General features: G+C 39.0%; 2 protein-coding genes across 7 annotated transcripts; one reads left to right on the top strand and one right to left on the bottom strand.

The window, feature by feature from the left end:
• The first annotated feature begins 1,038 nt into the window (after window positions 1-1,038).
• LOC116250579 (DExH-box ATP-dependent RNA helicase DExH15 chloroplastic) lies at window positions 1,039-25,076 on the top strand. Of its 5 annotated transcripts, none has more exons than XR_007572795.1 (18): window positions 1,039-1,665; window positions 2,300-2,475; window positions 2,850-2,963; window positions 5,007-5,115; window positions 5,205-5,291; window positions 7,389-7,507; window positions 8,186-8,363; window positions 9,157-9,756; window positions 9,846-10,121; window positions 11,163-11,369; window positions 12,682-13,047; window positions 13,198-13,434; window positions 14,725-14,945; window positions 17,651-17,750; window positions 17,834-17,980; window positions 19,009-19,118; window positions 23,383-23,836; window positions 24,820-25,076. XR_007572795.1 is itself a non-coding variant. In XM_050076689.1 (17 exons), exons 1-16 carry the CDS (start codon window positions 1,141-1,143, stop codon window positions 19,105-19,107), a joined length of 3,561 nt encoding a protein of 1,186 aa, XP_049932646.1. In that variant the 5' UTR covers window positions 1,039-1,140; the 3' UTR covers window positions 19,108-19,118; window positions 23,383-25,076. The 5 variants fall into 5 exon arrangements, 2 of the variants coding, with proteins under 2 accessions (XP_049932646.1, XP_031480170.1); XR_007572797.1 differs by having other exon boundaries at window positions 24,909-25,076; XR_007572796.1 differs by having other exon boundaries at window positions 24,915-25,076.
• LOC116250580 (2-methylpropanoate--CoA ligase CCL4-like) lies at window positions 20,839-22,975 on the bottom strand. 2 transcript variants are annotated; one of them, XM_031624312.2, is made up of 3 exons: window positions 22,834-22,975; window positions 22,543-22,742; window positions 20,839-22,445 (listed from the first exon to the last, which is right to left on the bottom strand). In XM_031624312.2, the coding sequence occupies exons 1-3, from the start codon at window positions 22,838-22,840 to the stop codon at window positions 20,961-20,963; spliced, it is 1,692 nt and encodes a 563-aa protein (XP_031480172.1). In that variant the 5' UTR covers window positions 22,841-22,975; the 3' UTR covers window positions 20,839-20,960. The 2 variants fall into 2 exon arrangements, with proteins under 2 accessions (XP_031480172.1, XP_031480173.1); XM_031624313.2 differs by lacking the exon at window positions 22,834-22,975 and having other exon boundaries at window positions 22,543-22,798.
• Window positions 25,077-26,627: the final 1,551 nt, after the last annotated feature.

A 26,627-nucleotide genomic window follows, 5' to 3' on the forward strand; every position in this document is an offset into this window, starting at 1 on the left:
CATAAATTTGCATCGTTTAAATAGCTATTTGCTTTGTTTGTCACTTGGAGAGAAGCTTCAGTCCATTGTAAACCAACACGACATCATCCCGTTGCTTGGGTAAGTGGGAAAACAACTACTTTAGATTGGGGATTTGAAGAAGAGACACAATACAGTGAAAGTATAGTTTCCGTCATCTTCGACTCTATAACCCTACCATAATAATGCTAAAGTATAGTTTGCATTTTGAGTTCCTTTATGGAACTTTTTAGAAATGTAATTCCATCAAAATTTGGGCAATTCTTTTGCAAATTACTTAGTAATAAGTTGTTTATGTGGGCTTAAACCCGCGGCCAAGCATCTGGTAATCTCAAATTCGAAGCCTTGACACAAAAGATATCTCATTTTTCGTTTTTCTTGTATGGATGAAGATTCTATATAAGTTGAATGTATGTAGACTTTGAACTTTCAGTCATACAATTTGTTTATCAAGAACAAAATTTTTCTCTTTTACACAAATTTTGGAATATGAAGATCAATTATTGCCCGTGATTTTGTAAATGACATAAACATGGTTGGGTTATCCAGATTAACTGCTGTGCTCAATCATACGAAAAATTAAACAGTTGATGGGCCTTTTTGATCTTCTTTTTAAAGCTTAATGTTTATAAATAAGTGATTTATAAATTCGCCCGGTTTTTTCTTTTAACGGGTGCAGAGAAGTTTCAAAAGTTAATTTGTTAACTTAAAGTGCGTGTTAAAAGAAAATACTTCTGCACAGAATAGTAAGTTAATTGAATTGTGCGCAAGCAGTTTGCAACTGAGAGACTCAAAAGTAAGGCCATGAACATGGTTACACGATTGGTTAAAAAAAATGAGAAAAATAAAATGATTTCAAGAGATTGCATGTGGCTGATAAGCTTTGCCTCGCAGGCATGCGCCTGTCAATTCTCAAAAAGTATGGGAAGCATTTGGAAAATTTTTCTAGTTAATAAAGTAAACAAGGATTGGATCCAAATCCGCATAGGCACCAACGGTTATAAAGCCCGCCCAACTTATCCCGCCCTCTCCCAAGCATTTTCCCCCGCCCAACGGCGGAAATCAAGACTCCAAGAAGTAGCGGGAGGAGGGGAAGGGGAAAGGGAAGAGGAAGGAGGAGACATGAATGCTTCGTCTCGGTACTGTCACTGTTTCGTTCTTCCTCCGCGTCACCGAGGAATTTCTTTTTCCCGCCCTCTCCTTCTCTCGAACGGTTGCTCTTTCTCCTTCCTCTCCCTAACTCCCACCAAATTCCGCGCCCAAGAACGTGTCCGGGCATCTTTCTCATCAGAGAAAGAAGCCGTCGACTTGACCAGTAACAGGCTTTCTGAGGGCGAAGATGACGATGAGGATGAGGACGAGGCTGCCGAAGAGTATGATGAATTAGCTGAGAGGACGTGGAGTTACGAAGATGGGGAGGAGGAAGAAGAAGATGAGTATGGGTTGGAGGAGGAGGAGGAAGGAGAGGAAGAAGAAGAGGAAGAGGAAGAAAAGGGGTTGAGTTCGGAGGAGTTGCTGTTGAAGTCGAGGGAGGCAAAGCGGCAGAGAGTGGACAGGCTGCTTTCAGGAGCCAGGGAGTACGGGGAAGGCATCGTCTCTCTGGGGGACCTCATATCGATTTATGACTTCCGAATCGATAAATTTCAGGTATCCGTTGGGCTTCATTTTCTTGGTGTTCTTCTGTTTGCTGTCTTGATTCGTTGTTAAGTTTCGGCATTTTGAAGGTCTATCGAGAATCTCGTTGGTGGCGAACGACTCAGGGCTGTGTTACATAAGTTTTCCTTTTCTTTTATGTGGAATATGTCTTTTTCTTGATGTCATGTTACCGCCTATATAGACACCAGAATGTAGGATATTATGTATTGCGGTTGCGTGATCTCGGCTGTCTTGCTTACAGAGTGGGTAGTCCAATTGATTTGATCTGGATAATGATGCTTACCGGTGAACGCCCTCTAAGAGCATATGCGACAATCCTCTAATGATTTATATATCTATCCAATTCTCGTGATATGGGGGGAGACTTTTGAGCTAACTACAGAAGTTCAGGTGTTTCCCTGGAAGCTCTTGACATGCACAAAATATTTTGCTATTCCGTGCCAACTCTGCAAGATTAACCTCACAAAGACTAGCTTGGTTTTTTGCTTCTACTATTATAATTGGGTTTGAAGGTCTAAGAGTTAGAATTAGAAGCATTTATCATACTTGTTCCAATTCTATGTTTTCTAAATGATTCTTTCATTTGAATGTTTTCTCTTGCCTTAACAAGATAATCTTTCTGCAGCGGTTAGCCATTGAAGCATTCTTGAGAGGTTTGTCAGTTGTAGTGTCCGCACCAACAAGTAGTGGGAAGACTTTAATAGCTGAAACTGCAGCAGCATCTACATTAATTCGAGGAAGGCGCTTGTTCTACACCACCCCACTGAAGGCATTATCCAACCAGAAGTATCGGGAATTTCGGTAACTACATTGTCAAAGAAAAAGTTAATGTCACCTTCATGAATCGTGCACTCTTATGCTGTTCATATATGTACGTTATAAGAATAGCTTTGGTTTCTTAAAATGGGTTTGTGTTTAATGTTTGGTGGGATGTGGATTTTTTTACTGTGTTTCTTTTGTCCGATATTGTACTGGTGGAAATTTATCTTGGGAAGAAAATCATTCCTGCTTCAGCGTCTTGCTTATGCACTGTTTCCAATATTCTCTGTCTGCACAGGTTGCAGCTTGTTCTTAATTCATTGCTCCGTATGCCTGTTGTGTGTGGTACCATACCAGTACACATTTCTGCTATTGAGATAATTACTCTTTTCAAGTTCCGTTATGTGCAATTTCAGTGATGCATTTGGAGAAAGCAATGTGGGGCTCCTCACTGGTGATTCTGCAATAAACAAAGATGCACCGATTTTAATCATGACAACAGAGATTCTGCGCAATATGTTATATCAGAGGTATAGCAGAATTGTCGACGCACTGCCTAATATTCTAGTTGCATTTTGCAAGAATTTCTTCTACTTATCCATGCAGAAATTGTGATCACGGTCACAGATCTTGGTGACAGTTTGAGCATATTACGATCTTTTGCTAGATATAAGGAAAATGATATAAAAGGTAAAATATTGTTAGACAATGTAAACACAGTTAATGTTTCATGATAACATCCAATGATATCACAATACTAGAAAATTTATTTATTTGTTTAATAAGTAGCTTTTCTTTTCTTTTTTTTTTCTTTTAAGTTTGTACATCTTCTTGCTTAGTTTTTTCTTTTTTTGAAATTTATCAGAACGACATTAATATCATATTATCATGAGATGTTGCCTGACCTAGATATTAGCAGGGACGGATGTTTGTGAACATAGCTTATTATTTCCTGTGGTATTCTATGTTTTCGTTACATTGCCTGTCTGTATGTCATTTATACTCTGCAGATTGAGATGGAGTTTAACTTATGTCCATGTAGCAGTTATGTGACCTATCTCTATCTTTGCACACAGATACACAAACCCGTAAACACAGACAGACACACATCCACCCAACCACACATAAGTTAGCAAAGCCTGAAGTCGGACACAGGTTTGTTAGGGCCCAAAAAAGATTAGTTTGGTCTTGTCAATTTGAGTTAGTCTAAGTTCATCTAAGTCAATAATAAATCAATAAATAAATAAATAAATTGGTTCCAGTCAACTGACTAGTATTTTGGATACAGAGACATGCACGTACTCAAAATCAAAAGCACAAGAAACAAATTTTATCAAGGTACTAGGTCATGACAAGTGCTCGAGAGAGGATGATGAGTCTCTGCTGCATATTTTTTCTTGATGATTCCAAATTTAGGCACGGAGTTTGATAACATGCACCTGCCTTTCAATGAGCGGAATGACTTGCAACCTTCATAAAATCATAGCTGAAAAATACATTGTGGTCGATATAAAACATACACAAATGAAATTGCATGAAAGTTGCAAAATTTCTGAGCTATGGAATTTTTTGTGTCATTATGTACATCTTCTTCTACCCACGTTAAATGCATGCTGGAATGACGTGGTTTCATCTGAAGGGCTTAGTGTACTATCTATTCTTACTCTTGCATGTTGTCTGACAATTTCAATCAGAGCATGCTAGACATTGATTTTAGTGACCATTCAGGAATAAATAATATGTTGTTTTATGCTTATTTTAGCTTTACACTTGTTCAGTTGAAGGACATGCTGATTGCTTGTTTCTTGCTAGCTATACAACATGCATGCATGGTGGGGGTTTAGCATTTTTTAGAAAAGCATGATGGAAGAATCCCATGTTATTGAGCTAAAATATATAATGTATATGACTTAAATCACCTGCTGCCTCACCTGTCTTGCATTGATGTGTGTGCGGCAACCCAGTTGCCACATCTACGCGAGATAGCTTTCAGCCATTCATCGAAAGAAATCCTGTTTGAATAGATACCATCTCCAGTCTAGAACAAATTAATTTGGTGAAAATCATAGCCACAAAAATAAGCATGATTTTTTTGACACGATTTTTCATGATTTTTTTCATTTCTGTTTTTATTTTTTTTTTTGAACTTTTGTTTCATTGTTTTATTTCCTCTTGTTTTAGGTATTTACATAACCTCCTAAATGCAATACAATACTTATTAGTTTTCACTTCTTGTATTTCTACCTAACATTTTGATTTTTTATTTTTTTAAAAAGCTCTGAGATTTTTCCAAAAAAAAAAAAAAAAAAAAAAATCTTTGCCGATGAATACCCAAGAAAACCTCGCTGATGAAAACCCGAGAACAATATTTGTGGGTATGGTGAATATATACACATCATCTCATCTTAAAATATATTTCACAATCTGAGCAATGTCTTCAACGTCAGTAGGGAATTTAGCACATTGGTCTTGTCTCAGTCCTTACCTTACCAGCATCTGCTGAATTCTTTCATTTGGACTAAATGGTGGTTGGCTATTAGGGAGGTACCTTACAGTCTCTTTCTGTCTTGCAGTGTTGGTATGGTTTCAGCAGGGAGTAGATTATTCCTTGTTGATGTGATTGTTTTAGATGAGGTGCACTATCTCAGCGACATATCTCGGGGTACCGTTTGGGAAGAAGTTGTGAGTAATTTTTGGACTTTATCTTGTATCTTAATTCTAGTCTGTTGCATTTCATGATCCAGCCTCAGTTACTGAGCTGTGAATTTTAGGTGATTTATTGTCCAAAAGAAGTACAACTTTTGTGCCTCTCGGCAACTATTGCAAATCCTGAGGAGCTAGCGGGTTGGATTAGTCAGGTAGGTTTCATGCTTTGGTTATTTTTGTAGATTCTGAATGTCCTGCTGCATGAATGGGTTATACTAACTGTCATGGCTCCTTGAATCAATGTTGTAAAACACGTATCGTAAGCTGTGTCGGTCGGGCTTTAAGATATGCCGTATCATAACGTATCGTAACCGTATCGTAATTTTTTCTTTAAAAATAAATCAGAAAAAATTAAAAAAAATCGAAAAATTCATAAAAAAAATCAGAAAAAATTAGAAATAATAAATTTTTCATAGAAAACATGTTTTAGATAATGATAGACTTATTATTGCTAAATGCTATAAACTTATGCATTCACGGTTCATCATTCATGCTTCATAGAAGCAATTGCATTTGCCATGACTTGAAATTGAAAAGAATTAGCTGCATTAAATGGAATACTTGCATCATAAAACCATTTTTCTACCATCTTTTGTGCTTGATATAACATATCTTTAGATGTCATAGCAGCACAAATCTGCGGCTTACCACCTGGGCTAGTATATGAAGGGAAAAAGCTCTTAATAGAACCAACACTAGACCTACCAGTAGGAACTCTACCACTAGGTGGTCGCATACCACGCCTGGCCCTAATATTTGCTGTGCCTCTTCTCTTCCTTCCCGTTATGCCAGATCGACCTCCTTCATACATGATCCCTTTTCCTCTACGATCTCTACCTCTTGAGGTCCCCAAATATGTTCTTAGACTGCTATCATCTTCATCATCACATTCATAAGCTTCTTCCTCTTCTTCTTCATCTTCCAAAGACTCATTATAGCCTACATCTGCCTCTTCAATTTCTTCTTGTATCTTCTTTTGACATAAAACATGAAACATATCTAAACATTGCTGACACACAAATGGAGGCAAAGGTTTGTTTGGTCCTCCAACACAAGGAGACGCATCTTTGGAGGTCCCTGCCAAATGGTGTTTCATTCTATTAATCCCTCCTGAAAATGTATTCCCACAAAAGCTACATTTGAGTTTCAAGCGATTATTCTCCTTCACCCTTTTGCACCATTGCCATGTAAGATCCATATCTTCAAAAAAAAAAAAAAAAACGAAATCCTATGGTAAACTTAATGAAAAACATTCAAAATCTTTCAATCTACGATTGTACGGTAAAAAATTATGAATATATGGTAAAAACATGAGATTTCATACCTTACGAAGAAGAAATGAAGAAAACCCCTTTCCTCCCAACGAAAATCAACCACCCACGCACAAATTGACCCCTTAAAATCTTCGATTTCACTGTGAAAATCAACTTTTTGATGGTGAAAATTGACAATCGCCCTCCTTGACGGTAGTATCCGAGAGTGAGAAATGAAGAACAAAGGGTATTTTTCAAAAAGAAGTCAAATAAGTAGGTCTCGGGCGGGTTTCTGCGAAATCAGCCCGTATCGTACGATGCACCCCCTATTTACGAGGGGAGGGGGGTGTATCGTACCGTATTTTCAAAACGGTATGGTACGTATCGTACGATACGTACAACACTGCCTTGAATGTTCCTTGTTGCTGAATTTGATAGCTTTTCTTAGCATCCATCTCAGTTTCCTGCTTTTGATTATGATGATTCAGTTTAATTGAACAACTTGTTGTTTGGCTTGTCAGAGAGTTCATTTTTTACTTTTTCAGAAATTGAGTCGAACTTGAAGTCTTGTCTTGGCTTTTTAGGCTTATTTGTTTAAATTTTATTAATACAATCTTATATATTATTATATCACATTTTGTTTATAATATTAAGATGAAATTCAGGATTTTTAAAAGTATTGTTTTGAAAAGGAAAACTGTTTGCTTTTTTTTTTTTGTGGTTTCGCATGAGCTACCTCTTGCTATTTCATGGCTTATGTATACAAGCAAAGCTCAAGCTCAAGCTCAATCTCAGGCCTTATCACACCATGCCCCAAGCCAACAAGCTGCCAATTCCAAGCTGGTTTTGGATTAACTTATATTTTATGGCCTGCAAACAATGTCCATTCTCTCTGTTTCTCAGCCCCAGTCTGTAAACTATTGTGACATATTGTCTGATATGAATTAGGTTTTCTATGCATGTTATTCTTATTTTTTGCTCCATTTTCTTCTCCAGATTCACGGACCTACAGAATTAGTTACCTCTGCAAAGCGACCTGTTCCTTTGAACTGGCATTTCTCCATGAAGAGTTCCATGTTGCCACTCCTTAATGAGAAAGGAAACGGAATGAACCGGTAGGCTATTCTACTCTCTATTATTTGTTTAACCATTTTCTCCAATTGTTTTAAAGTACTTCTTTTCAACTGCAAGGGAAACATTCAGAAAAATCTTGGGCATTTTCCTTACATAAGGATTCTTCCCTGGTGGGCAAGAATTTCCAAAGCAAAAATAAGGTGCCATGAGAAGGCTGGCACTGATGGATTCCCATATAAGCAGTTTATGGCCTGTAGTTTCCTGCTGAGCCACTCATCGCGTGCTGCTGTGGAAAAAACATTTTTTGTTAGGAAAAGCACTTCCTTTTGCTGCCAGTTGGAGGCAGTGAATGTTTCTCTCTCTAAAAATTCTCGTATTGACTTTGCCTGCTGTAGTGCTTTCCATGCTGCATCTGGAATTGCTCATGATTTTCATGTCATTGCACCTAAGTTTGCTTGGTGAGTCATTCTTATCCATGTTGAAGTCACCACAGATCATCCAGGGCATAGAGATCGCGTCCACAATCTTTCTATAGATGGTCTAATTATGTGATTCTGAATGACAACAAATTTTCTGTTGCTTGAAATCAAACTACATCTTGTTGTTTGTATGCCTTTAAACTATATTAGTTTCAATGTTTGTAACACCTGTTGCTTTTCTGTCTATGCAGAAGTTATTGTATGGAAATTCAATTAGCTTTTCATTATATATTAAAACAGGAGGCTTTCAGTAAAATATTTACAGCAGTCTGCTTTGGATGACAAATCATATGAGGAAGGATTCCGGAGAAAAAATTTTAGAAAATCTGGGAAAGATCGCATCTATGGGCACAGCAACACCCTAATGGGGCAAGCACGGTTGTCAGAGAATGACATGAATGCTCTACGTCGTTCACAAGTATGCTTATGGTTGATTTCACAGGATTATGACGTACTTTTGTGTGTGTGTGTGTGTGTGAGAGAGAGAGAGAGAGGGCATGTGTGATGGTGTTGTCAAAATATTGTGATTTGAATGAGACTATTCTGATATTGTTGTAAAAGATGAACATGTTATGCCATTTGGCTGTGCAATATGTTCAAATTCTGACACAGTTTTGACTTAATTTACCAATTTTCATTATTTTCATGACTTTGTAATCATGTCCTTCATGACTTTGTAACAGTGTCACTGAAAGCGTTTTGTTTGAAAAAAAACATGAAAGAATTTCTAAAAACAAGTAAGCCGAAAAAGGGAAAAAACTTATTTTTTTAAATGCCAAAATGATAAAACACAAAAAAATGGATTTTATTCGTGTTTTTTTTTCTTTTTTTTTGCTTCCTATTTTTTTGCATTTTTTTTACGTTTTCTACATTTTTTAGCTATCAGATTTTTGTTTTCACATTTTCCACATTTTATTTTTAGTTTTTTAATTTTTTTTTAGAATTTGCCTAAATTTTCTTGAGAAAAACAACTTTGCTGTATTATACCCTAGAAAAACTTCACCATTTTATACCGATAAACGATATTTATGACAATGCTTTGTAACCATGTCCTTCTAATCTGTTTACACTTTACACTTACTGTAAGTCCTTTTTTCCTGAAAAATGTTCCTGGGAACAAAATTTTAAATTTTATTTATTATAATAATTAGTTTTTAGCATTGTTTTTGCAATTAGTTTAGTTTTTTGAATTTAAATTTGTTTCTTATTAGGTACCACAAATCAGAGATACGTTACGTCATCTTAGGACAAGAAATATGCTTCCCACTATTTGGTTTGTATTTAGTCGTAGAGGATGTGATGCTGCTGTAAAGTACCTTGAGGATTGCAATCTCTTGGATGAATTTGAAATGGGTGAGGTAGAGCTGGCCTTGAAGAAATTCAAGTTTCAGTTTCCAGACGCTGTCAGGGAGATCTCTGTAAGAGGTCTTCTGCAGGGAGTTGCAGCACATCATGCTGGCTGTTTGCCCCTTTGGAAATCATTTATTGAGGAGCTTTTCCAGAGAGGCCTTATTAAGGTTGTTTTTGCCACAGAAACCCTGGCTGCTGGGATTAACATGCCAGCTCGCACTACAGTTATTTCATCTCTCAGTAAAAGAACTGAAAACAGGCGTGTACTGTTAAGCTCTAATGAGCTACTTCAGATGGCGGGTAGAGCTGGGCGCAGAGGAATTGATAAAGAAGGCCATGTTGTCCTTGTTCAGACTCCATTTGAAGGAGCAGAAGAATGCTGCAAGCTTCTCTTCCGGGGTGCTGAGCCTCTTGTCTCACAATTTACTGCTTCATATGGGATGGTTCTCAACCTCCTTGGTGTATGTTTAACTTTCTTTTTCTAAATCTCTTTTATTGTTCTTGTTATTTCATGTATCAATTTTCTTAGCAGAAATTTACTGGTTCATAGGGATCAAGAGTTACTCATAAATCTAAGGAAGATGATCTCAAGGTGTTTCGTGCTGGGCGAACATTAGAAGAAGCTCGTCAGCTAGTTGAGAAGAGCTTTGGAAATTATGTTGGAAGCAATGTTATGCTGGCAGCACAAGAGGAATATCAAAAAATACAGGAGGAGATTGAACTTCTAACATTTGAAACTAGTGCTGAAGCCATTGATAGGAAATGCAGGGAACAGTTGCCTGAGATGGCATATAAGGAAATCTTTGAAATGCAAGAAGAACTGAGGGTATGTCCTCCTTTTATTTTTTGCTCCAAGGAGCCTTTCTCCTGTTATTACTCGCTTGAGAGCTGTCCATGGCAAGCAAATGACGGATCACATATCTGCCCATTCTCTCTTCTGTCTTTCAAACATCAAAAAGGATATTCACTGAAAGGGGAATAATAGATTGATCCAAACCAGAGAGAAGGGCAAGCAAGTGGACTTAGCTCTCAAACTATTTCTTTATTCCTATACCTGTGATGTTCCTAGGATTATTCACAAGTGGTATTCAAGCTCTCATTTTTGCAACGTTAGCCGTGGCTTATATAGGTGAATCCAAGGATGGTCATCATTGAGTACAAATAAGAAATTACAATAATAATAATAATAAATATACACACACACACATACACACCCCCTTTCAATACATCCAATAAGGTTTCTGGCTTGCTCTGTGAAGAACATTAAAGTTTTTCCTATCTAGTTATTATAACCACATGCTTTGTGTGATAGAGAGTCTTGAGAAGTATTCATGCTATAGTCGAGCAAGTTCAAGTCATCATAATATATCCGATTGAAGGATAAATTTTAAGGTCTATGATATATGTTGCTCAATGCTAATGGGTCAACCATTTACTGATGTCTACAAATGTAGATGAGAATTGTGAAGTTGTTCATACTAATTTCACTTTGTGGGCTTCATTGGCCCACCTGAATCTGTACATCTATTTGGGACAGTTTTAGAACTTTTCTTAAATTAGAACATTTCTTAATGTGTCTGGAGATTTTGTGTTGCAGATATTAAGGTCTCCTAAATTGATAACTAGTTCATTAGGTTGGTCCAGCAGGATGGAATAATGAATTAGTTTTTTCCAGAATTTGGTTGTGGTATATTCTCAAGAATGTTGAATTTGCATGTGCATTTAATGCTGTCTAATATTCTTCCCTGTTGGACTTAGAATAATTAACCAATCTGAGATCTACTCCAAATTCATATTTTATAGTAGGCAAATTAGGTTCCTTGGCCTGAAAATACATTTTTCACTTCTGATGATCAAGTTTTTTCAGGTTCAAAAAAGGATAAGAAAACAACTGCGGCGGACCCTTGAAATGGAAAGAATGTCAGCATTGAAGCCACTTTTGCAAGGGTCACAAGGCGGCCTACTGCCATACATATGTTTACAGTATAAGGACAAGGAAACGGCTCAGCATTTCATCCCAGCTGTGTATTTGGGGAAACTTGAAACTTTCTGTTCTATAAAGCTTCCTGACTTGGTAATCCATTATGTGTGCAAAATATCATATACCAAAAGTGCCATGTTGATGACTTTAACATGTCAAAAGGATGCCAGATAGGATTTTTTTTTTCCAGGTTCTGGAACAGATGACTCCTTTTGGTTGACTATTGGCTACAAGTTTGTGCTTTCTTTCTGATGTGAAAGTTCAGTACCGTCCATCTGCAAATTTATGCAAAATAAAAATTTTTTGTTCTAAGAAATTGTTTAGATTGTTAGTAGGAATATCGTGGAGGCTGACAGAGAGTTTAATGGAGTGGAATCACCATACAATCACCATTGAAATTATTGCAAACCTCTTTTTAGTAAAAAGGGCGGTCTAGGCACCCTAGGCTGTTGGCCTCTCTGGTTTTTGCTTAGGATACAGTACCTAAGTGGCACACTGAATATGCACTCTCTCTCTCTCTCTCGGTCACAAATTTTGTTTACGGGTGAGGTTTTTCTCTGGTATGATAAGGCAGAGTTGTTTTGCTCGGGAAAATCTTGGCAAATTTTAAAACAGTTGAAAAAAAGAAGATTTGAAAAGTAAAATGTAGTAGTAAAATATGTAAAAAAACGTGAAAAACCTAACAAAATAAGGAAAAAAAATAAAAACTATAAAGGTACGTGAAAAAATGCAAAAAAAGTGATAAAATTCCCAAAAAAGCATGAGAAAAAGTTTTTGCTTATTTCGATTTAGCATTTAGAAAAATATAGCATTTTTGGCCTTGTTATTTCGGCCAACTTATTTTACGTGTTTTACCACATCTTTTTCGAAAAAGGAACATGTTTTTTGTGGCTATAATTAGTACATACACACACATACATATGGTGGCGATACAATCTTACGTTGCATGGTGTTTTTAGTGATGGTTTCAAAAATTTTGTCATCCAACAACATTCAGCAGCCGGCTGATTTCAATTCCTATATATATGTGTGTATGTTAATGTTGAATATTGTACTGAACATATATAATTTTTTCCTAAACTGCCAATTGATATAGTGTATAATATTGCTGAAACTGTCAGTTTCTACTGGTCTGTGTATTTGAACCTATTGAAGGTTTTGTTTAAGCACCTAGGCCTTGACTTGGCTTTTTTTGAAGGTCCAGCACCCAGACCCTGCCAGTGCTTTCGAATACTTGTGTGAGGACATAGTTTTGAAAATAGTAATTTCACATTCTCACAGCTTTTTGTTCTTTAAATAAAAAATGTATATAGCCTGTGTTATACATGTAAATTATTGCCTGTATGCTTGAGAAGATGATTCTGATATTGTTCAAAATTTTGTTCCATACTCATTTGCATGGTAGGACGATGATGGCCAATCTCTTGAAGTGGAAACCATCGAATTGACACAAGATCTTGGAAATACTAAATCATCAGAAGAAGCCAAACCTTGTTATTATGTGGCCCTTGGATCTGATAATTCGTGGTATCTGTTCACAGAGAGATTTATTAAGACAGTTTATAGAACTGGTCTGCCAGATGCTCCTTTGGTTCACGGCGATTTGTCACCAAGCTGCATAATGAGACAACTTCTTGAGAAGCATGACTTGGTGTGGGAGAAACTTTCGAGTTCTGAATTTGGTAACTTATGGTGCATGGAAGGATCACTAGAGACATGGTCATGGAGTTTGAATGTACCTGTCTTGAGTAGCTTATCTATGGATGATGAGGTATCCACAGTGTTCTTTTATTATTTTTCTAACAATGCTATGATATCTCATTATATTCTTCTGAAACATATCTCTAATTTTTACCTAACTTTTGTAATCCAACTGTTGTCATGCTGCTTATTTGTCTTTATTGTTTGCCTCCATTTTCAGGTTCAAGAAATATCTCCAACGTATAGTCAGGCTCTGGAGAGTTACACTGATCAGAGGAGCAAGGTTAAACGTTTGAAGAAAAAGCTCATGAATTCAAGAGGTTACAAGGAGTATAAGAGGATCATAGATATAGCCAGTGTTACACGGGAGAAGATTGAACGCTTGAAGGATAGATCAAACCGTTTGATAAGTAGGATACAGCAGATTGAGCCTTCTGGATGGAAGGAGTTTGTACAGGTTTGCTATCACTTCTCACTAAGCCATATGCATGTTTGGCATTTAATTTATGTCATTATGTTGGTAAGTTCTTTCATAAACCCTTCTAACAGTTGGAACTAAAGCCCTTGAAGTTGAAAAAGGCCAAAAATTCAGCCAAGTGTGTTCCTTCCATGTTGGTATAATTTGGCAGAGTCTGCCTAACTCTGGCTTGTCTATCTTTTTCTCTCCTTTTTTCCCAAATTATGTTTTGTACTGGTTACATAATGATTTCCAGTTTGGAAAAGGACCAAGGCAAGTCTCAGGTTGGCTGGTCATAGGATTTGAATTAACTTTTGTAGAGAGTGAATATCATCTTTCAGTGGTTCATTGAAATTATTAGATGGCATCAGATGCGAGGGGGTGGGAGTAGTGGGAAGGTAAACTGGTTAGATTCCCATGGGACCCTTGTGCAAGTCAAATTGAGATATGTCATGCTGTGTAGTCAAAAGCATGCATAGGTTCTTGCCTAGGCCTTGTGCAGCCACCTTTTTCACTGGGCCGTAATATGTAGGCACCATCTTTGAAAAAGGGTCTTAAACAAGATTTTGCTTCCTCCTTTTCTCTTATCGGTTTCTACTTCTTCCTTTATCCTTTTTATTTTCTTAGGTTTGTGCTTTTTTTTTTCTTCTTTTTCATTGTTTTCTCCTTCTCCTCTTCCTTCTCTTTCTTTCTCCTTCTTACTGTTTTCGAGACACCTAGGTTCCCTCCTATCCATTTTGAGGTCCATTGCCTGCTTTTGAGTTTTGACCACAGATATCTGTTGGAGTCCAGGTGGTTCACCCAAGGATTTTAGCACTGCTCCTTTGAGGCTTCAGGACCGGTTTTCCTTTCAATTGAAAAAAAATGATCCAATGGCATTATTTCACCCATATTGTAACTCTGCATAATTATTTTTGTTGTCTAATGTGCCAGTCTTTTTTGTGTTTATATAGCTTTTTTTCTTGATTGTAAATCTCTAGTAAGAAAGCTTTATGTACACCAACGGATAATCTGGTGGCAGTTTCAATTTTCAAGTGGTTGTTTCTCATGTTCTCTCAGCTTTACGTCTAACTGCTACATTATGGATGCTGGTAAAGGCTCAACATGTGGCATAATTTGTTAAATCAATAAATTCAAGTCATTGATCTAAAAGAGGCAGGGGAAAAAGGACTGCACAGATGCTGTGGTTGCCACTATATGATGCATAGATTACTTTCTTGCATTCATGATCAACTAGTCTAGATTGATCATTTTATCAAAATCTGAAGCTCCCATTTCTTGCAAATGCAGGTCAGCAATGTCATACACGAGGCAAGAGCTTTAGATATCAGCACACACACGATATTCCCTCTTGGCGAAACTGCATCAGCAATCAGAGGAGAAAATGAACTTTGGTTAGCAATGGTTCTTCGAAATAAAATATTAGTGAGCTTAAAGCCTTTACAGCTAGCTGCAGTTTGTGGTAGTTTGGTTTCTGATGGGCTAAAAGTTCGTCCATGGAAGGATAACAGGTGCATCTTGCTTCTTATATTCAAAATTTTCTTCTTTCCGTATTTTTTTCCCTTTTCTCTGAAACTGGAAATCTGTTCTTCACTGCATGTTTCATTTGCTGAATGCATGTCTTTTGTGTTCAGTGGCACATTTGCTTTTCTTGCATCACTGATGCAGTAGCAGTTTATTTCATATTAGATTTAGTTTGGATCCATATATTTGATGTATTTGTTTGGTTCTTCACTATCAAGTTAAATATGGACCTTTTATTTCAATAGTGGATCCAAGATCCAATGTAGATAGAAAAGACCTATTTAAGGGGACGTGATTCATTTGTGATTAGTGAGGTTGATCGGTTGAAACCTTAATTTCTGTTCTGTTATTTCCTTTGTACTTCTTTGCTTTCCATTGATTTTACTTTCTTATTCATTGTTTGGTTCATAGTTTGCTATGGGGATTAGAGCTAAACCCTCTAATCATTGCGTCAAATTAGTATCAGAGGTAGGTTCTCCTTTGTTCTTTGCAATGACAAAAGAGACGAAGGGAAATCCTGGTTTGAAGTATATACCGAAGAGTTTGAAGACCGACTCTATGGTTGTTGAAGCTGCAAGGGAGCATGTCATGGTTGGGTGAAGCTTTTGATGTTAGTGCATTAAAAGTTGGTAAAGGGGCGCAAAAAGTTGGTAAAGGTGAAACCATTGACGTGGAGCCGACACATTACCCTTCACTTAAGGCTGATGATGATGGCACAGAGGGGTGCACTAGCAGCAGAAACGACCCTGCTCCATCACCCGTTTTTGTTGTCAGCTATGTCATATGGGTGCTCATAAACGGCTGCTGCACGCATGTTGCACCCTTGTCGATATTGGTTCTGGTGCTTCTCCGACACAGCATGTCCATTGCGGTCAGCTGAATCGGGCCAAAACTGATCATTTTAAATGCATACTTGATTGAACTAGCTCTAATACAAAATTTTTATATGTAAATATAGATAAATAAGGCTATTAAACAGTTAAATAACTATGTAACAATGCACATACACACACACGCGTGCGCACACACACACACACACTATATATATATATATATATATATATATATATATATATATATATATATATATATATATATATATATATATATATATATATATATATATATATATATATATATATATATACACACATCCTCACGTCATCCACACCTAATCTTTTTCGAAAAATTATTGCATCCGCGCCCGTACCTCACACCCATATGACAGGTTGTCGGAGGACAAATCTGATGGTTGTCTTCAAGATAACCCAGTTTCAGCAGAAACGTCATCATCAAGGGCCGAGACATCCTTTTGGTTGCTGATGCTGTGTCGGGCTGCACCCGACTTGGTCAAACCTGATCTGCTGCCGCCAGACTTCACTTTCACCAGTGTTGAGAACAGTGGTTCTCCCCATTCACTAGCAATGGCAGAGCGTAGCATTGTGTTCCTCAAATGCCTCTTTAAGACCCTCTCGCTCTCTGTCACATGGGTGCAGGTGTGGTTGTGAGATGCGGCAAGTTCCAAAACAAATTGGTGTGGCTGTGACTGCAACTGCGGCAAGGGCACACACACATGTATATACATGTACACGTAATCTGTTGTGCAAGTAATTTTAGTTGTCTATATTTTGAATTTTTTTTATCAAGGTTGTCTTAATCTCATGCAAAGTTCAAAATTTTATTAAATAAAATAAGGGAGGGAGAGAGAGAGAAGAGGGAAGAAGAAAATACTAGGCGAAAAAAAAGAAAAAAAAAGAGAAAAAATGAACAAGTGCCGTCAGCAGTAACCGACTAGGTTTGACCAAGTTGGGTGCTGTGTTGGGCTGCACTCACACCCGCACCTGAGTCAACTCGGGTGCGCCACCATTTTTGGTGCACACCTTTGTGACTTGACCCTCACTGCAGCAGCATATGCCATCGTCACCATCAATGTTGCTGAGATTTGCCTTTCTCGGTCAACCCCTTCGTCATCCAATGTGCACCGTCTGCCCATAGCAACTTTCCTTGGCAGCACCCCTAAAGATCTCCTTCCCACCAGAGAATCTCCTGTTGCACAGTCTTGTTGCAATCAATGTTGTAAAAGGCGAAAAGGCAAGGTGAGGTATTGAGCCTCCCATGAGGCGAGGCAAGGAATAGGTTGAAGCATAGGCTTCACGGTCAAACTTGTGAATTGTGTAATATGAATAAAAAGAATAAGAAAATTGGAAAAAAAAAACTAAAGTAACAATCATATCAATTGTACTCATTTTCTAATATAACTAATTTTTTTGCATAATAAAGGTTATAATTTTTTCTAAAATAAAATTGTTGCAACATAAAGCTTTGGAGGGTGGGAGGTAGAGAGCCCTAAAATAATAATAGGGGAATTGTTACATTATTGATCCCTAAAATAATAATAGGGGAATTGGTGGTGCAGAGTCAAAAAAAAGAGATTATGACTTAAAGCTATTGACAGCCCCTAGGTTGTCTTTGTTTTTCCATTTACCGTATCAGTGTGAAGCTTGTGGTTGTGTTTTCATATTTCTAGTTGGTAAATATGCTTCCATAGCATTCATATTTCTTTTATTGATCTCTATTTCATCTATTAATGGCAGTGAAAGATTTTATATGCTAAGCGTGCCTCTGAATGATTTAATGGTTTTTCCTTGTTTAGGAAGTATGTGCATTTGTCACTGACATTTTTTAATTTTAGTTATATATATGAAGCATCACCTGTTGTGACAAATGTCATCAAATGTTTGGATGTTCAAAGAAGCTCACTTTTAAAGCTACAAGCTAAATATGGGGTGGAGGTGAGAAGATCCCTAAGAAGGGCATTCTTTTGTATCATTTATTTACTCAATCTGGCTGGCTGTTTGATGTTCTTTCTGTACAGATTCCATGTGAACTTGATGGCCAATTCTCTGGAATGGTTGAAGCCTGGGCTTCTGGCTTAACCTGGAGAGAGATTATGATGGATTGTGCAATGGATGAGGGAGACCTTGCTAGACTCTTGCGGCGCACGATTGATCTTCTGGCTCAAGTATTTCTTGTTTTTTTTGCCCCTTTCTTCAGTCTGAATTTAGCTATATATTTCTATACTAGTTGCTTGTTCTCAAGTAGTTATAGATTGCCTGATGATAAGAAAAATATCGTCTCTTTACCACTACACAGATCCGGAATCACGTCATTCATGACGTCTTACAATCAAAAGTTTTTGTACTTGATGATTAAAGAAAATGTGTAACTGTTTCTTTCCCTTCTGCATAGCAACTTGCTTTACTTACGTTCTAAGCTTATTTCCATAATGCTACTGTAGTTGCAATGCAATCACAATCACTTTTATGTCCTTGTTTTGCTTGTCCAATGTGCTCATGTGAACAAACTATGTCTTATTTCTAAAAATGTCAATGCATATGATGATTTCTTAGCTTTGGCCTAGTAGGTATCTGAATGCCAATAATGAGCCAAGAAAGCATCCCAGCTTTCATGATTTCTATATTCTCACTTGTTCATCTAATGTCTTTATTTCTCTGATTCTTTTTTACTTTTACCATACTTATCTAGATAGTCATGCTCCTTGTGGAGCTGACTACGTGGTTCTCTCACCTAGCAGCATCTAGGTGGGAGAGTACAATTATATTATGTAATTTATATTTGCTAATCATGATTTTTGGTATAAAATTACCTATGGCGAGCTTGGATGCTGTGTTTTCTTCAATCAATGGGTGGTATATGCCGATAACAGCATGATAATATGACAGACTGATGATAAAAGGGTGGTTTGATTGTATAGCAACGTGAAGCATGGTAAAATTCAATGAAAAGAAAAGCTTATTCGTTTCAATCAGTGCACTGACTGCTTTGTAAAATATTGTATAACACTAATCCATGTGCGCGAATAAAGATGAGTAAACACAGACGAGGAGTACTTGCTACTTATCCATAAGCATGTTCCTGCATTTGTGTATAATTAATGTACCATCATTACACACTTGCGTTCCATTTTCCATTACTTTTGCGGTGGCTTATTTAGTATCAAATTGATGCCTTTTTTGTGTTACGTTACAGATACCTAAACTGCCAGACATTGACCATTCGTTGCAAACAAATGCATCTACGGCGGCACATGTTATGGATCGACCTCCTATCAGTGAGCTTGTTGGGTAAATTATTGAGTGGTAAGATCTTTGTTACCTAGTCCTTGTCATTCAGAAGTGCTTATTCCATGAAAGTGGTGGTTGGGTTGGTTTTTTTTTTTTTTTTTGGTTGGTTGTTGGGGGGGGGGTTGGTGGTGTTGGTGTTGACATTGTTACTGCACTGTCTAGCATGTTATTATTATTATCCGATAAAGCTATATGATCAATATTGTTCATTTAGTTTGATCAAACAGCTCTTTTAAGTGCAAAACCATGGGTCTTCATTCACCAAAATTTAGTTACATAGGGTTTTCCAGCATTTCCCTTGGATTGGGAATGCGTTTCCTCTCAGTCAAACTGAAGCGGAAGGCATTTATGAGGTGAAATGGGCAAAAGCTGAAAGGCTGATATCTAAGAAATTCAAGCATCTGTTGGCATGACATTGACATCCTGGAGGGTTGGTCACGTTATAAGAGACGAAAACATTGACGTGTCAATAACCCATCAGAGTAAGAAACTTTAGCAATAGGGCCATCAATGTACAAGTTTTGCACGTTGTAACTTTGTACTTGATGCTGAGGAGGAGTCTGAAAGTTCTAAACTGGTGTTAATTTGACTTCAAACTTCTAAACTGGATGGTCTTTTGTTATGATGTTATAACTGTCGAGCGATGACCCTTTTGTAGGCTTGCCCTTTTTTCTGAATGCGGATCGTTGAGCTTCCTCAGTTTCTAGGAGCTCTCATGGCATCTTGTCATGGGGGTGCAGGGAGCATGAGTTGGTTAGTCCCGATTTTTTAGCATATTTTGTTTACGAACAGTTGATTCACTATTATTGCGTAAAATGTTTTATCTATTACCATTTTGCGTCTGTCGAGTGATTTACGGCCCATGGTTTTGAAAGCAATTAAGCTCTGAAGAAACCCCTGAAAGTAAGATGGCGTATGACTTATGTATGGACGGTTTCTGTTAAACAACCAGGTTCTATCATTGGTGTGTTACGAATATCAACTACTGGAGATTCTTAGCATTCGCGTGTCAATATGTAGGGGGTGAGTGCGAGAGAAAATTGTCATGATTATTCGGTTTCAATCAATGCGGTACCCCATGGTGCTTCTAGAAAAAGGTTGTTGACCAAATGGACAAAAAAAACAAGAAGCTTTCTAATCAGATGCCTCGGATAATTAGGTTACTAAGATGATGCACCTCTTTTGCAGAATGGAGATAAAGGTTCTCCACCTGTTTTATTTATCTCCGCGGCGCAGGTCCAAAAGCCTCTGAAGTATTTCCATACCTTCTTAATTATGCTAGCAATCTGGAAGATCTATATTTGCGATTCAACTAGCTGCATGTCACACGGGCAGATAGGTGGTAACATGATCTCAGTTCCTTTTCATAGAGAGAGCTACAAATGTTTTATGCTGCAAGTGACAAATCAAACTAGGTATCCATGTTGACAAGCCTAACTCATCATGGAAACTGGGTTGATTCCGAAGATCCAGTTGAACAATGGACCGTTGCAAGATGAATACCAGAATCCAGGCCCTTACATGTTAAAGAGATATTGGTGGACCAGTGTGGGCATATCAAGTTTTAGGCAGAAGCGGCAAACCTGAATCCATCTGCATGGGCTTTTGATAATCTCAAGATCTGAATTTTCTTCTTTCCTGATAAATTGTGTCTCTTACTTTAGGAAGGTCTAACGCAAGTTGTTTCCAGCAAATATGTTGGGATGACGGATAGCTACTTTTCTTGACAAGAACAAAAACAAAGGAGTAAATATTCGTGATAAAGCTTCTACCAAACTTTTGAACAAAGAAAAGATACAAAGGCGAAAGGCGAATCCTGTCCCCCGGAGAGACGACTGTTTTGCTTCCGCAGTCTATTCATATCCTACTTGCAATGGAGACACGGGGAGAACCCAAAGCCTTGGCCTTCCGCCGCAGAATAAACTTTTGAATCTTCCCAGTTGACGTCTTGGGCAGCTCCTCAAACAGAACAGTCTTCGGCACCATGTAGTGAGGCAGCTTTTGCCTGCAGAAAGAAATGATGTCTGCCTCTGTAATTTGCCCCTCGTGCTCTGGCTTCAGGCTCAGGAATGCACAGGGAGTCTCGCCCCAATATTCATCTGGCCGGGCCACAATCGCCGCCTCATTGATGGCTGGGTGAGTGTACAAGATGGACTCAACTTCCACACTGCTGACATTCTCACCACCACTGATGATGATATCCTTGGACCTGTCCTTGATTTCTAGGTAGCCATCTGGATGCATGACTCCAACGTCGCCGGTAAAGAACCAGCCATCCCTCATGCTCATGGCTGTGGCTTCCGGGTTCTTTAGGTAACCTAACATGATGCATCCTCCTCTTAAGACTATCTCACCCAGTGTGGTGCCGTCTCTAGGAACACTTTTCAGTGTGTCCTTGTCCACCACATCCATCTCAACCATGCCTAGGGCCCTTACCCCTTGCCTTGCCTTCAGCCTAGCTCGATCAGATGCAGGCAGGCGGTTCCATTTCTGTTTCCATGCACAGGACACTACCAACCCTCCCGTCTCCGTCAATCCATAGCCGTGGCTTACCGAGAATCCGAGTGCTTCAGTCCGGAAGAGAACTGCAGCAGGTGGCGGCGCGCCGGCTGTGAGGATCTGAACTGGGTGCGGCAACTGAGCTGATTTGGCGCCATTGCTGATCATGTTGAGCACAACCGGTGCGCCGCACATATGGGTCACCTTGTGTTCTGCTATGGCCGAGAATATGGTGCCCGGGTCGAACCGTCTCAGGCATACGTTGGTTCCTCCCAGGGCAGCCATTCCCCAAGGGAAGCTCCAACCATTAGCGTGAAACATGGGGAGCGTCCAAAGGTACACGGGTTGGCCGGTGACCCCCCAATCAATCAATGAATTAAGGGACATGATGAATAGGCCGCGGTGGCAGTGGACGACCCCCTTCGGGTCGGAGGTGGTGCCGGATGTATAGTTGAGCACCATCGGTGTCCACTCGCTGAGTGGCCATACCCATTTGAACTTGGGATCCCCTTTCTTCACCAAGTCTTCATATGTCGCCATGATCTCTGGCCTGCTTCCGCTTGCTCTGGGTCTTAGGTCATCATCGTCTTCAGAATCATCTTCTTTTATTAAGACCATCTTAGGGGCTGATTTTGTTTTTGCAGAAACCAGGGCGAGCGCTTCATTGACAACCGGCAAAAACTGGTAGTCGACAATGACAAGCTTCGACTCACTGTGAAGTAGAATCACCGAAATGGTTCTAGCGTCAAGGCGGGCGTTGATGCTGTTGAAGATGGCACCAGACATGGGGACAGCAAAATGCATCTCGTACATGGCAGGGATGTTGGGAGAAATGACCGAAACCTGAATGATCAGAGACTATTAAAAAAAAAAAAACTGTTGTTCAAAGAAAACCAGAAAGTTAGTATCTGCAGAGGTGGAGAAGGCATAGAAGGATTACCACATCTCCCCTGCCTATACCCAGAGACGAAAGTGAGGAAGCGAGCCTCAGGCATCTCTCCAACGTTTGGGACCATGTGAAAGAGGTCCCGTTGTAGACGATTGAGGTGCACTCTCCATAGACCAAAGCTGCTCTCTCTAGGAAGGTGAGAGGAGTGAGAGGGGGAGAATTAGGAAGACTGGGCTTCAGCTGATCCATGACTGGAGAGAGAGAGAGAGAGAGAGAGAGAGAGAGAGAGAGATTAGTTCAGTTATATCTATATATTTATATCATAGAGATCGCACTTTATACCCGTCATCCCGAGTGCTGAGCAAATGTTGTCATCTTCCCTGCAAGGATGGATGCCTCCGGAGAAAAGGAGAAAGATTAATGGAAAAGTTTTTTTGTCCGAGAGGACCACTAAACTCCACGTGATTTGAAAAGAGTTGCACTTGAACGTAAAGAGATTTGAAATGACGTAACCAATACGAAATCTCTTAGAACCACTGAATAGTTAATTAAACGATCGTTTCATCCTCAATGATGAAATCGAGATTGTATGGAAAACCCAGCTACCTTTCGGATTCACGGGCAGGAAGGGGTCCTTTTCAACGATTAGGTCCACATTTCTTGGTTAGTTTGTTACTTCCACGGCTTGGACTTCTGGATCTCACCTCCCACATCTTTGATGATGAGTGAAGCAGACATGACCCCATAGGGGACCCAAATACATAAGCCTATCTTCATTTGTATGGCTGACGATTTTTTCTGCTTTTTCTTGCCTCCTGATTACATGCAATCTTTCTTTAGTGGACCATCCATGGTTGAGTTATCTGTCCATTTGAATTGAATTCGACGCAGGGGCTGATCAAGGGCCTTGAAAAATCAACCATTTTTGTTGAATCGCATGAACCTGCTATGAATCGCTTGCATGATTCAGGGCCGCTAAATCGCCATTGTTAGCTAAAAAAAGAAGACATGGTGCAACAGAAAAGATCTTTTAGCGACTAGCTATACTTCCGTTGGCATCACCGGTCAAAGGAGCAACCACTGGAAAATTGGGGATGCCAGCAAGAAGAGGTCGGACTCATCAGGGTAAAGGCCATGCAAAATGAGAGCGCCACCTGATCGAATTTTCGTTGAAGCGTCGAACTCTAGCGGAAGCAGCAGTGCAAATTTTCCTAATTGCTGGTGATGGCATCTTCTTCTCCACGGCATTAGAGGCTGCCCATTCATAGGCAGAAAACAAAGGGGCTTGTCGCCTTACAATGCCTACAGTTTCAACAGTAGGATTGGCCTCACAACTTCTCCGGAGGTACAGTCTTCCCATTAACTCTCTGTGTTGGCCTTTCATCTTTACCAAATGGGCAAATTTCAGATTATCGCACCAGGTCAAGGATTAGGTCTGATCACTACCTGCAGCCATAAAAGAATCTCTATCCTCCACTTCCTGCCCAGGCAGCAGTTAGCATGATAAGTTTAACGCTTTTCCAAATAGATTTCCTCAACCAGACGAATGTCAAACTATTGTCGTCATGTACTCGAGAATTGCGGAATTTTCAGCAGCTTTAAAGCACCACCAGGGGACACCATAGATGCCATCCTCTCTTAGCCCATTCAGACTTGAATTTGCAGCCCCACCACCAGCATAAAAAATCCGGCAAAGTTCTTTTGAATTGTTCCTGAACATTAAATTTCAAACTTCTCATTTTCCATACAAACAGAGCTATCTTACATCTCAAAAGCAGATCTATCGTTTCTTCATATAAGCCACAAGAAGGACATCTGTTAGCCAGATGTATCCCAAATTTCTTCAGCCTGTTGAATGCAAGTAATCTTCTTTCAAAAGCCAGGAACAATCTCCATTTTGCATGAGGCAAGGCATCGTTTTCCTTTTAGCATATGTTCTTGAACGTATCTTCCTCGGAGAAAGGCTCCCTGTTCTCCGCCTACAAGTGTAGCCAAAATCAGCTCTACTCTCTTTGCCACGACTTTAGTGATCATTTTATACAAGCAGTTGCATAATGCTACCAGGCGGAAATCTGTAATATAAATCACAAGTTGTTTTTTTTTGGATTCAAGATTATGTGCGACCCATTCACTCGTCTGATGAGTTCCCTGTTTTAAAGAAATCACCAATAGCAACAACCACTTTATTTCTTAAAAAATTCTACATTAAATCCATCGGACCATGGTGCTTTCCCATTTTTCATTTTAAAAACAGTCCTACGCACATCCTCGATGGTGATAGGCGTGAGTAAAAGTTCTAAATCAAAATGTATTTTTCCTGATTTACAGAATTTCGATTCGGTTTCCGCCCAATTGTTGGATCATCAAGCTTTTCCTTTTGTTTCAAATACTGATTTGGATAATATTGGAAAAACAAGTGACAGATGGACCGCAGTAAATTTTGCAGCGGGGATTGAGCTTATCCGACGGGACTTAACTGATATAGTTTGGCAGTTCCATGTCTTCACCAACTAGAAGATGTAGTGTACTTTGGATGATCTCAAACTAATGTATTATTAATCCATAAAAACTATTTATTTTCCTTCCGTCGATATGTATTGTTGTACTGGAGGCTCCCTCCCTCCCTCCCTCTCTTTCTCTTTCTTTATCTTTTGGTATTAAACAAATACGATGCTTCCTAAGATCTTGCCAGTTGCCATTGTTATTTAAAAAAATGATAGGAAAATTTTGTGCATGGTAGCATGCACAAGTAGGCTTGAAAAGTCTCCGGATGCATTCAGTATTCAGTGGAAGCAGCGTTGATGCTGCTCATGATACTGACGGGCCCGTAGTTGTCGCGACTTCACCCACACCCACCAATCTCGGACATGCACGAGAGGGACATGTATACTAATACTCATAATGAGAGAAGGGTAGCTTTTATCTGTACAGGAAGGTCACTTAACTTGTGATCAATGATCGAAAGAAAAGCACTTAGCTATATATTCTAGTTTCAACAATGCCGTCGACGTCTCTATCCGCGCCATGCTGTTTTTCCAAGCAGTATGGGACCACGGGCCAATGTGTTTTGGCCTGTATCGAGTGGCCGCTGTAAAATACTGATTTTAACATTGTTTTACTTTTATATTGATCGATCATAATTGGGCCCTGAAAGGAGCCATTTCTGGGTCCCTTTCGTACACAACCACACTAACAACATTATTGGCTTTGAAATTTCCTTGTATGGGTTCGCTTTGAAACTTCCTATTTGGGTTCAATTTGATTGAAGACAAGGCAAAGGTTGTTCAGTATCAAACACTTTGGAGGGGAACTTATCAACTGTACACGCTGTAAAGATGTTTTGAAAGGGACCGCGGGCTTTGCTTACAACCATTTAAGAGAGACATTGACAATTTTGTGTGGATCCTTAACGTATTTATAGAACATGCTTTGTTTATTAGGTGAACTTAGTCATCTTACCGCTCAAGAAAAGTGCCGAGTCTCCTACCATCCTCCCATTCCCTTATGATACCAGACATTTTCAATGTCTCAAGGTGATACGCTGTGATGCTTCAACTCGCACATTGCCGCCTTTTTTTCTTTTTGTGGTATATAAAGTTTACATACCAATAGATCAAAACAGAATCTCGACACCAACAAACCCCAAATCCATTGCAACACCAACCCCTCTGAAATATAAGTATATGTGAATTCACTTCTAAAGCAGCGGACTTGTAGATAGCTACGGCTGCTTCAGCTTATAGCTTTTCCTCTTACATAAACAATTCCAACCACCAGGCCAAATCATCTTCGTTGTATTGGAAGAAAAAAAGGGTTGGGGACTCCTTCTGGCTCACGATCGCCTCAAAAGGGTCATCTATGGCGTCTACCATCAAAGATCAAGAACCTGACTCTCGTATTCAGCTCACAACAACTATCATAAGGTTCAGGCAGTAGATTCTGATATGGTAAACTTAATTTTCTTTCATGCTAGTAGCTTGGCATAGCTAGCCAGCCAGGTAAAGGGCTTGTAAAAGTCCGGTCATTGGTTCTAATTTCTGTAAAGATCAAGTGTGGACGTATATATGACCTGAGATAGACTGTTACTCAAGATTTTACACCACCGAGCAATTCATTAACTCTCCCAGCTTGGGTGC

This window comes from Nymphaea colorata, chromosome 3 (assembly GCF_008831285.2).
Source record: "Nymphaea colorata isolate Beijing-Zhang1983 chromosome 3, ASM883128v2, whole genome shotgun sequence".
Classification (NCBI taxonomy): domain Eukaryota; kingdom Viridiplantae; phylum Streptophyta; class Magnoliopsida; order Nymphaeales; family Nymphaeaceae; genus Nymphaea; species Nymphaea colorata.

Excerpts from the sequence above, each read along its gene's own strand:
- LOC116250579 (XM_050076689.1), top strand. The coding sequence starts at position 1,141 with ATGAATGCTTCGTCTCGGTACTGTCACTGTTTCGTTCTTCCTCCGCGT. Across the intron at positions 1,666-2,299 it reads TCCGAATCGATAAATTTCAG|CGGTTAGCCATTGAAGCATT; the intron begins GTATCCGTTGGG and ends ATCTTTCTGCAG. Across the intron at positions 2,476-2,849 it reads CAGAAGTATCGGGAATTTCG|TGATGCATTTGGAGAAAGCA; the intron begins GTAACTACATTG and ends GTGCAATTTCAG.
- LOC116250580 (XM_031624312.2), bottom strand. Across the intron at positions 22,446-22,542 it reads GTATAGGCAGGGGAGATGTG|GTTTCGGTCATTTCTCCCAA; the intron begins GTAATCCTTCTA and ends CTGATCATTCAG.